General features: G+C 41.0%; 1 protein-coding gene across 19 annotated transcripts in view; it reads right to left on the bottom strand.

The window, feature by feature from the left end:
• The window catches only part of LOC138748389 (putative RNA-binding protein Luc7-like 2), a 67,953-nt gene that overhangs the window by 19,831 nt on the left and 36,121 nt on the right, over window positions 1–12,001 (bottom strand). For all 19 annotated transcript variants that reach the window (XM_069908503.1, XM_069908502.1, XM_069908487.1 and 16 more), the window contains 2 exons: window positions 7,609–7,707; window positions 2,782–2,892 (listed from right to left, as the gene is read on the bottom strand). In XM_069908503.1, coding sequence (XP_069764604.1) covers window positions 2,782–2,892; window positions 7,609–7,707 — 210 coding nt within the window. The remainder of the gene's footprint in view (window positions 1–2,781; window positions 2,893–7,608; window positions 7,708–12,001) is intronic.

The following is a 12,001-nucleotide window of genomic DNA, read 5'->3' on the forward strand; positions in this document are numbered from 1 at the left end:
ATCTTGTGTCATTGTAATTACCGGTACTCAATTCCTGCATTCTGCCTACGATTTAAGTACTTATTTACTTGAATTCTTTTATAAAATTGATGGCCAGATTTAAAAATGTGGTATTTTAGCAGGTCATCTACATATTGATCAAAACTTGGCTTCTTTTATTTAGAATATCTAAACATTTTTTATCATTATTTACAGATTAGGAGCTTCTTAAATTCTTTAACTTTGATGCTTCCACAGGATTTAGATTTTAACCTTATTTGGGAAGTATTTAATTTAAAGGTAAAGGTTCCATCCATTGTCACAAATTACTATGTTTAGAATGTAACATACATGAAATTTTTTAACTTTATCTACTGCAAGGAAGACAGAAAGTTACCACTTTGTCAAGTGCCCCTCACAGAAATTTTAAATTAAAGGATTGCTTTCTGCCCTTTATGAGTTACTTTTAAGATGTAATAGTTCCCTGGGTGGTATTAAGAAAATATGGGAACAAGACTTTCAACAGCCATATGCTAAAACTGTTTAAGGCATTGGCGAGGCCAGGTTTGGAGTACTGTGCTCAGTTCTGGTCTCCAAATTATAGAAAGGATGAAGAGGTGCAGAGAAGCTTTACAAGGATGTTGCCTGGCTTACAGCATCTGGATTACAGGGAGAGATGAAGGAGACTGGGACTTTATTCATTGCAATGTAGACGACTGAGAGGGGACTTGATAGAGGTATTTAAAATTATGAAAGGAATAGAAAGACTAGACATAAACAGACTCTTTCCCCTGAGGGCAGGGGAGATTGGAACAAGAGGCCATGAGTTAAAGGGAAGGGGGCAAAACTTTAGGAGAAATATTAGAGGTGGCTTTTTCACTCAGCGAGTGGTGGCAGAATGGAATGATCTTCTGAATGAGATGGTTGCGGCAGGGACCCTTCTGTCATTTAAGAGAAGGTTGGATGTGTATATGGAGGTGAGGGGGTTGGAGGGATAATGGCGGAGAGCGGGAGGTTTGAGCTAGTGGAGTTGTTCTAGTGAACCGGTGCGGACTCGAAAGGCCCACATGGCCTGTTTCCACTCCGTATATGGTTACGTGAAACGTGTTCGCACATCTTCTCCTTGCACTAGGTATTCATTAATTCAATATAAGGTAGTCCATCGAGCACACTATTTCAAGGTTTAGTTATCTAAATTTTATCCTAATATTTCCATTAAATTCTTTGGCTTGGCTTCGCGGACGAAGATTTATGGAGGGGTAATGTCCACTTCAGCTGCAGGCTCGTTTGTGGCTGACAAGTCCGATGCGGGACAGGCAGACATGGTTGCAGCGGTTGCAAGGGAAAATTGGTTGGTTGGGGTTGGGTGTTGGGTTTTTCCTCCTTTGTCTTCTGACAGTGAGGTGGGCTCTGCGGTCTTCTTCAAAGGAGGTTGCTGCCCGCCGAACTGTGAGGCGCCAAGATGCACGGTTTGAGGCGATATTAAATGTGATAAATGGATAACTGAGGATGGCAGGTTGCATCATGTTTTGGGTATGTCCTTCTCTCTTTAATTTCTGGCAAGAGGTATTTCGCACCTTATCGTTAGTTAATATTAACGCGACTCCTAGCCCTTTCATTCCTACTTTTGGAGTGAATGGACCAATGGATTTAATATCGACTTCCTCACAATCCCTTGTAGTGGCTTTTGCTTCCTCATTGCTAGGAGGGCCATTTTGCTTCTATGGAAAGATGCTGTTCCTCCCACTCATACTCAGTGGTTGTCAGATGTGATGCCATGACTGTCTCAAGAAAGAAATTAGGCGTTTTACTGCTGCAATGGATCTTAACTTTCTTTCTCTTTGGCGTCCTTTTCTCAATTACTTTCAAAATTTGTACATTATTCATCTCTGCTTTTTTAAAATAGTTATTATTAGTAGTGGACTCCTTAACTTGGCCACCAATCCTCATAGGGTTGGGTTTGATGATTAGTTTAGGAATATATGGTTATTTTTTTCTTTTATTTTTTTCCATTAAGTAACATGGGTTCATATGAATCTTGTTTATCGTTACTTGATGCTTGTAACTTGATATTAATTTATTTGATTATTATTACTAGATGTACCTATGTTTTTGCATATATTAAAACCAATAAAAAGATTGAAGAAAGAAACATATTAAAAAATCAATATTTATAACAGTCCTAAGTACAATGGAGAGTATGTTGCTATAGGTGAGAAAAACTAAGCCCACTATCATTATTAATAATTCTTTTTTAGAGATACAGCATGGTAACAGGCTCTCTGGCCCATGAACCCGAACCACCGAAATACACCGATGTGACCAATTAACCTTCTAACCCCCCCCATGTCTTTGGAATGTAGAAGGGAAACCGAGCCCCCAGAGGAAACCCATGCAAAGGGAGAATGACCAAACTCCTTACAGGCTGGATCCTGGAGTGTAAAATTCTTTATTAGTTAAAAACATTTCAGAATGCAAATGGGCTAAATGGATGACCTGACCAGAGGAAATCTCCTCTACAGCGATTACAGTGGATGAACAAATGTGACAGTTGCACAATTACACGTTAAAATTACGGTCTGTTCAATCTTTTATGTACATAGACTACATTTTTGTACTTCTGAACTGCAGAAGTCGATTTAAAATGTGTAAGAAATGGAGTCCAACTGATCAATGTAAGAAGTGTTGGCATAAATTTTACATCTTTCACTTATACATTCCTTTTCAATCATGACAATTGCCAATCTATTTGTTTAATTGTAGCCTATTCCCAAATTTATTAGTGACTAGTTTGGACTATACCTTTGCTGCCACCTCTGCACTGATCTCTTCTTGGGTTTCTGCCAACCGTTTCTTTGCTATTTCTGTTCTTCTGTCACAGTCTGTGATAAACGACTGCAAGTGATCCATTGCCTTAGGAAGAGCAAACAGAAGTTTACCTTAGAAATGAAATAAAGTTAGATCTTGGATAATTTGAACTCAGTGGTTAAGTCTATAACAAACTGTCTTAATACTGAAAAGGGGAGGGATAGGGAGTAAAAACCCCACAGGAACTGGCCCTCTAGTCTATCCAGTATGCACCGATAATCAACCATTTACACCAATCCCATTACAGATAATTTTGTCCCCACATTATCCCATAAATTTACAGTGGCCATTTAATCTGCCAATTTCTATGACTTGTGAAATATAGGCAGAATCTGACGTACATGGAGGAAACGTACACAACAAAAGGGACAAGTCCTAGTGGTCAAGTCTCTAGCATAGAGTCTGGCCCTTCAGCTCTGAAGGGAAGGGAAAATTGGAGAGGTATGGTGATTGGGGATATGATGGTTCTGTGAACAAGATCAAGACTCCTGGATGGTTCGTTGCTTTCCATATGCCAGGGTCAGGGACCTCTCAGATAAGACTTCACAGCATTCTCAAGTGGTGGTGGGGTGGGGGGGGGTAAGTGGACAGATGTCGTATTCCACACTGGTATCAATGACATAGATAGGAAAAGGGATGAGGTACTGAAGAGGGTAATATAGGGAGTTAGGCAGGAACCTAAAAAGCAGGACCTCAAGGGTGGTAATCTTTGGATTACTACCTGTGCCACGCATCAGTGAGGACAGGAATAGGAAGTTATGGCAGGTGAATCCGCGGCTGAAGAGTTGGTGCAGGGGTCAGGGGCTCAGATTTGTGGATCATTGGGATTTCTTCTGGGGAAAGGTTGACCCATACAAAAGGAACAGGCTGTCCCTGAAGGGGAGGGGGTCTGGTGGGTAGGTTTGCTAAAGCTGTTGGGAAGGGTTTAATCTAGTTTGACAGAGGAGTGGAAACCAGAATGAGAGGGCAGTGAATAAACAGAAAATATACAAGTAGATACACTGTGTAGTGAGATTGTGAGGAAGGTTACACAGTCAACAGGGTAAAACTGCATGCATAAGATTAAGGATGTAACTTGGGGAATAAAATTGATAAAGGGTGATGAATGCCCGTAGCATAAGAAATAAGGTTGATGATCTGTAGCGCAGATGGAAGTTGGCAGGTTTGACATTGTGGCCATCACTAAGTCGTGGCTGAAAGACGACCATAGCTGGGAATTAAATATCCATGGTTACGCAGCACAGTGTATTGGAAGGACAGGAAGGAAGGGAGAGGGGGTGAGGTGGTTCTTCTGATTAAAAATTGAATTAAATGTTTGGGGAGAAGAGTCATTAGATCAGAAGATATGGAATCCCCGTGGCTAGAAAGACTCTGATGGGAGTTGTATACAGGCTTCTGAATGTGGTGTGAAAAATACAGAGGTAGAAAGAGAAGGCATCCAAAAAGGGTAATGTTAGAATAGTCATGGGGGTTTTAAATATGCAGGTTGGTGCTAGATCCCAAGAGAAGAAATTTATCGAATGCCTTCAGGATGGCAATTTAGAACAGCTTGTGGCTGAGCCGACCCAGGAAATGACGATTCTCAATGGGGTATTGTGTAAAGGAGCTGAAAGTAAGGAACCCTCAGAAGGCAGTGATCGTGATATAACTCATCCTGCAGTTTGAAAAGGAGAAACTAAAATCAGAGGTGTCAGTATTACATGGGCTAAGGGGGACTACAGAGGTATGAGAGTGTAACTGGCCAAAATTGATTGGAAAGGCACTGCTGAGCCTTTCAAGAGTAGTCAAAGCCAAAGTTAAAGCAAGAAAGGCATTCAAAGAAGCAAATATTAGTGGGAAGATGACTGGGAAGCGTTTAGAAGGCAACTACGGAGGTCATTATGAACCTTGAAAGGAAGAATACAAAATGTGGTTTTTAAATATATAGAGTAAACGAGAGGCGAGAGCAGATATAGGACTGATACAAAATGGTCCTGAAAAAATTGTAATGGGTATTTTGCAACAGTCTTCACTATGGAAGACATTAGCAATACTGTATTTCAAGGCTGTCAGGGAAGATAGATGAAAGCAGTCACAATTACCAGAGAGAACATGCTTGGGAAACTGAATGGTCCAAGGATGTATCCTCAGGTTCTGAAAGAAATAGCTATAGAGATTGTGGAGGCATTAGTAATGATCTTCCAAGAATCAATAGATGCTGACATGGCGCCAGAGGACTGAAAAATTGCAAAGGACCCTCTGCTGTTTAAAAAGGGAGGGAGGCAGCACAAAGGAAATTAGAAACCTGTTGGCCTAACATTGGTGGTTAGGAAACTGTTGAGGGTCGATTGTCAAGGATGAGGTTACAGAGTACCTGGAAATGTGTGAAAGGCCAAAGTTAGCACTATTTCCTGAAGGGAAAATCTTGACTTACAAACACATTGTAATTTTTTTGAAGAAACCACAAGCAGTCCAGACAATGGACGTGTATTGGATGTTGTATATTTGCACTTTCGAAAGACCTTTGATAAGGTGCCGACATGAGATTGCATAACAAAATGAGAGCCTATGGAATTACAGGGAAGATACCAGCATGGGTTGATCAGTAGGAAACAGAGAATGGGGGATAAAGGCATCGTATTCTGGTTGGCTGCCAGTTGCTAGTAGTGTTCCACAAGGTTGGGGCCACATCTTTTTTTACCTTGTCTTTCCATGATTTGGATTGTGAAATTAATAGGCTTTCTGTGGCTGTTTGCAGATGATACCCTTAGAACAATATAAAGCTAGGTGGAGGGGCAGGTAGAGATAAGGAGATGAAGAGGCTGCAGAGAGACTTAGTCAAATGAGGAGAACAGGCAAATGAAATCCAATGCTGGAAAGTGTCTGAAGATGTACTTGGGGAGAAGGAATCAAAGGGCCGACTATTATCTGGATGGGGAGAAAACTCAAAACTCCGAGATGCAAAGGGACTTGGGAGTCCTCGTGCAGGATACCCTAAAGATTAATCTTAGGTTGAGTCAGTGGTGAAGAAGCCAAATGCAATATTTGCATTCATCCAGAGGAATAGAATACAAGAGGAAGCTTGTGATGTTGAAGCCTTATAAGGCACTTGGGAGTACAGGGTACAGTTTTGGCTCCTTATTTAAGGAAGGAGAGGGTTCAGAGAAGATTCACAGGAATGATTTCTGTAATGAAGGGATAAGCACATGAGAAACACTTGATGGCTCTTGGACTGGACTCCTTGGAGATCAGAAGAATGAAGGGGAACCTCATAAAAGCATTTAGAGTATTGAAAGGCCTGAACAGAGTAGATGTGGCAAAGTTGTTTCCCATGGTAGGAGAGCCTAGGATAAGAGGGCACAACTTTAGGATTGAAGGGGGCCCATTTAAAAGAAGGATGTGGAGGAATTTCTTTAGCCAGAGGAGTGAACCTCTGGAATTTGCTACCATGGGCAGTTGTGGACACCAGGTCATTGGGTATATTTAAGGCAGTGATTAATAGGTACCTGAATGGTCAGGGTATCAAAGTTTATGGGGAGAAGGCAAGGGAGTGGAGCTGAGTCAGAAAATGGTTCAGTTCCTAATGGAATGGCAGAGAAGACTTAACGGCCTAAATAGCTACTTCCTATATCTTCTGGTCTTAGACAAAGAAGTTTACAGCTAAGACTGCTGATTAGAAGCAAAGAAATGTGCAGAGATGCATAAAGAAACACAACAGGGTCAGTGGGCAGGACTATGGAGGACAATTTCCACACTGGTAAGTGAAGTCACTCATTTGAGATCACAAAATGAATACATCCAATTAAGAAAAGTGATGAAGCAGCTGGAAACAGTTCAGTTTTGGTATGTGAGGATTGAAGTGAATTTTTATGCTAAGGTATGAAGAAGAAGCGTTTAATATGGTTAGCCTTAAATTGTAGAAAGTTAGAAACTCAAAGCAGTTTGGCTATGAGCCTGCAATTATACTTAAAGACAAGGCACTTGAGAAAGAATAAATTGGCTTTCAAAAGGATTATTATGCAGATTTGCCAGAATATGATCCTGAGAATAGAGAATGTTTGGCAACGATTTAACTGGGGAGCAGAAACCCACCATTCCTCTCTGGGGCACTGTTTGGTTGTTTTGCCAATGGCCCCACACAATTTAAAAAATATATATATTGGTAACCCCCATGAAGGTCCTTGTTCAAGATGACAGCCTCAGACCACATGGGTTCTTGGCTATGGGGGAATTATCGGACTGGTGTAGGGCACCAGAATGGAAGAACACCTTTCAGGTGAAAGGGAGGTGCACCAGAGAAGATCTATTAATGAAGACCACCTCAGCAGTGGCCCACTAAGGGGCTCGGAGACCAAAAGACTCACACCAGACTGTGAGCTGCGGGAGACAGGCTCATGGAACCAGGAATCGTGAGGGTGGCAATGGCAAGCAGTGCTCTTGGAAGACCTTGGGTGTTAACGGTTTCCTAATCGTATCAGAGGTTCAGAACTCTGGTTCGCCGCTGGAACAAACAGGAGGCTTTGCAGTTGCAGAGGTTTCAGGAAGACAGGAGGAGAATCCATGGACCCTCAGTGTCTCTGAAGGGATACATTTTTGCTTCTCTTTCTTATTGGTGGGGGACCAAGCTGGTGGCTCCTTTTTGTGTGCCTTGTTGGCAAATCAAAATTGATACATTTTGGCTACTATATACACACAATAAAGGAATCTTGAAATAACCCTAATCCTAAACAATACTCTTAATGTTTGAACCAATTGGTAATCATTAATGACACGATTACTTACATCCATTTCAAAGAAGTGGTCCTTCAACTTGGAGGCAATTTCATAGTCTGCTCTTAGTGCAAGGTCATGAACCTTTGTGCACTCTCCAAGATCCATTCGCTATTGGAAATAGAGAGGAAAAAAGTTCTATTACTAAATAATCAACACAAAATGGTAATACATGAAATAGCAAACAAAATACCAAACCATTCAGGAAGTATAAAATGAATACATCAACAACAGGAACCCTTAGCTGCTGTGTTTTAAGCAACCAATTATTTCTGGACTTAATATGAAACTTCCAAAACAAGGTAGTACAGTAAGTAATCAATGTATACCAAGTCTAAATCATGTTTTTAAAAAAATCCTTTTTATACTTAAAGATTTCATCAAATCAATACAGTATAGAATACGGTGCAGGAACAGGCTCTTCGGCCCTTGATGTCAGGACCAAACACAATACAGTAAAAACGCCTGCTTTCTAGAATTCAAACAACTGGCCGTGGGAGTGACTCTTTTAAAGTGTTGCCTTATTCCTGCTCAGTAAGAGTTGCCCCGGTCAGAGGCTTTATCTGTAAACTTGGGGGAAGGGGTTAATTATGTATGTTATTGTTCGTCTTTTGGGATGGGGTGAAACCTTTATATGCAGCGATGGTTAAATGTTTTCAAAGAATGTGACTGAAAATAAAGCAAAATGCTTTAAGGTTTAATATATTCATGCAAGTGAAGTTTGTTCAATGCAAGTACAGTGTAGTATTTAAACTGTTTGTTCTTGATGCAGCGACACATTAATAGCTCAGTCATGGAGAGAGCAGAGACCACGAAGTTCCTTGTAATCCACTTAAGAAGTGACCTATCCTGGACACACATCTCACTTTCTGAGAAGACTGAGACAGGCAGGGTCATCGGCCACCATCTTGACAAGTTTCTACAGCTTTATTGAGAGCATCCTGGCCTGCTGCATCACAGTGTGGCACAATTTCTGCAGAGCATCAGATCGGAGGCCAAACTACAGAACCACAAGAGTGGCGGAGAGGATCATTGGGGTCTCCTCTCCACCATCGATGTGATTTATTGGGACAGTTAACAGAGTACTTCCAAAATAAGTGAGTACCCCCACCACCCTGCATGCAGCATCTTCCAGCTAGTCCTGTCAGGAAAAAGATACACAAGTATCAGAGCCAGAACCACCAGGCTGTGAAACTGCTGCTTCCCACAGGCAGTGATACTCCTGAATAACCCTCCGTGATCCTACTCTCACTTAAAATCCTTTGTATGGGGGCAGAACGGTTGCCATAGCATTTAACACAACGCCATAACAGCACCAATGTTCGGGACCAGGGTTTGAATCCCATGCTGTTTGTAAGGAGTTGGTATGTTCTCCCCAGTGGCTTCAGTTTGTTTCCTCCCACCTTTCAAAATGTACCGGGGGGGGGGGGGGGGTGTAGGTTAATTGGGAGTAATTGGGCGGCACGGGCTCATGGGCCGAAATAGCCTGCTATCGTGCTGTATGTCTAAATTTTAATTTAAATAACCATTTACTTTAATATTTGTATATACACTCTGTGCATATGTATCATTTGTCTGTACGCATGTTATGTTTGCAGCGTTTTACACCAAGGACTGGAGAAAGTGTTTTGTCAGGTTGTACTTTAACAATCGGATGATAAATAAACTTGAATTTCTTTTACATCTGTTCCATTGAATCCTTCATTGTTTAACCATTGTCAGTAATTTCTTTAAGCATCACATTATTTTCATCTTTTTCTGATTGTTTTTTTTGTTCTCTTGATTTGCTGCATTTCTACTTTTCATTTATTAAATGATGGCTAATATCTGGGAGCTAGCTTTTAAAATGGCAGCAAGTTAGTGCAATGCTGCTAGAGTGCCAGCAATTAGGCCTGGGGTTCGAATTCTGCGCTGTCTGTAAGGTGTTTGCATGTTCTCCCCGCTTTCTGCATGGGTTTTCTCCAAAGGCTCCGATTTCCTCTCTCCAAAAAAAACCCATACAAGGGCTGTAGGTCATGGGCCGAAAGGGCCTGTAACCATGCTGATGCTTTATTAAAAAATTTAATTTAACTTCCGAGTGGACCCATATAACCATTTAACGGAGCGGAAACAGGCCATGTTGGCCTTTCGAGTCCGCACCGGTTCACTGATTTTGTGCACCCTCTTCAGGCATTGGTCCCGGTATGCCTGGTCTTTCCAAAAAAAAAATTAAGAATATGAAATGTCATCATTTTTTTAACATGACTTCTCCATTAATTAAAATCTCCAATTTTAACTACTTTGTTTCTGCATGTCAAATTTATACATTGGTGCTATGAAAGGTCTGCAGATCACAATCAGTATAACTGCTGTACAATGTCTTATCCCCTCTTTTCCCAGTTTCCATAGTAAGATAAAGATTTTGCAGCCTGGAATATCCAGATCCCAAAATTGCCCAGTTTATACCAAGATCTTATTATTATAAATATAAATGTTAAGGCATGTATGCCATGCTTTGAGGTCATCAGTTTTGCTATTTTTGATGCACATTTCTGGCTTATGTATGCTCATGAGCTCACGGCAAAAAAAAAAATACAACTAGCATGCAAATGAGTGCAAATCTATTGTTCAAAACAGAACATTCATTAAATTACATAGCTTCTAAGATTGCATCTGAATGCTACTACTTGTACACTGGTACTGCTTCCATTTAGATTTATCCACATGTTATTTCCAAGATGAGAGATTGCTGACCCAAGGTATCAGTAAACCAGTGAGTTACTCAGGCTGCAAAATTTAGACGTACAGTGTAGTAACAGGCCCTTCCAGCCTTGTGCTGCTCAAATACACCTGATTGACCCACAACTCCTGTACATTTTTTTTGGAAGGTTGGGAGGAAACTGGAGTGCCCAGAGAAAATCCATGCAGTCATGGGGAGAACGTACAAACTCCTTACAGACAGCGCCAGACTTGATCTCAGGTTGGTTGTGCTGTATAATAGCGTCATTTGGCGAAAAAATTGATATACGTTGAGGTCAATCAGTGACAACATGGTTGACATTGTGATTGATTCTGCGTGACATGGAAATCAATGTACATGTTAGTTGTATATCTGGCATGCCGTTTCTATATATCATGCAAAATTTTATTGGAAAAATCCAAATTTCTGTGTCGAAGTCTAAAATCTTATGGCAAGAATCGGATTGACATGGTTTTTAAATTAATGATCAGCAACAAAGAGCATTAAAATAGAAACAAGTACAACAAAAGCAGCAGAAAACAGGATATATTTTATATTTATAGTGATTTTATGCAAAGCTGGACCAAAATATTAATATTTGGTATGCACATGAACTCTAAACACTACGCTCATACTATGTTTCAGTCAATGACCCGTCATCAGAAATACAGAAAGCTGGAAATGCAAAGAAAGAGAGAGGTGCAGAGAACAAGGGAAATAACTGATCTGCTGGAACCAAGGATTGAATGAAAAGTGATGGTGCTGCCCGAATAGTCATGGATTCTACAAGCAGGTGAAGAAGAAGAGAACGGGACCCATCAGACGTGATGTGTGGATGGAGTTGGAGGAGGTTGCGGAGGCCCTCGCTTTGCTTTAACGTTCACCAGAGAAAATGACCGCGGCAATTGTGAGGATGACGTACAGTGGACTGAATTGCATGAGCATCTTGACATTAAGGAAAAGGACTTACAAAACACAAGGAGGTAAGTCGCCAGAACCTGACAACATTTATCCAAGGAAAGGATTGGAGGGCTGTAAATATGGTTCCCCTGTTCAAGAAAGGGAGTAGAGGAATCCAGGAAATTATAGACCAGTGAGTCTTCTTTAATGGTTGGTAAACTATTGGATAAGATCCTGAGAGACAGGATTGACAAGCATTTAGAAAGACAATCTGATTAGGGATAGTCAGCTTGGATTCATCAGGGAAAGTTTGTGTCTCACAAGTCATGGAATTTTTTGAGAATGTAACAAAGGACATTGATGAAGGAAGAGCAATGGATGTAGTGTATGTGGATTTCAGTGAGGTATTCGATAAGGTTCCCCATGGAAGGCTCATTCAGAAAGAGGCAAGGAATCTAAGGAGGCCTTCCTTTGTGCATCGGGTAGAGGGTAGTTAGATGGTTCGCATTCCGTATGGAGATCAGTGTTCTGCGGGTATCTGTTCTGGGACCCCTCCTCTTTGTGATTTTTATAAATGACCTACATAGGGAAGGATTGATTAGCAAATTTGAAGATGACAGGAAAGTGGGTGGTGTTGTGGATAGTCTGGAGGGTTGCCAGAAATTACAAAGGGCTATTAAGATGAAGAGATGGGTTGAAAAGTGGCAGGTGGCACTTAACTCAGCAAGGTGTGAAGTGGATCATTTCAGTAGGTCAAATTTAAAAGCAGAATACCATGTTAATGGT

Source organism: Narcine bancroftii, chromosome 13 (assembly GCF_036971445.1).
Source record: "Narcine bancroftii isolate sNarBan1 chromosome 13, sNarBan1.hap1, whole genome shotgun sequence".
NCBI lineage: Eukaryota > Metazoa > Chordata > Chondrichthyes > Torpediniformes > Narcinidae > Narcine > Narcine bancroftii.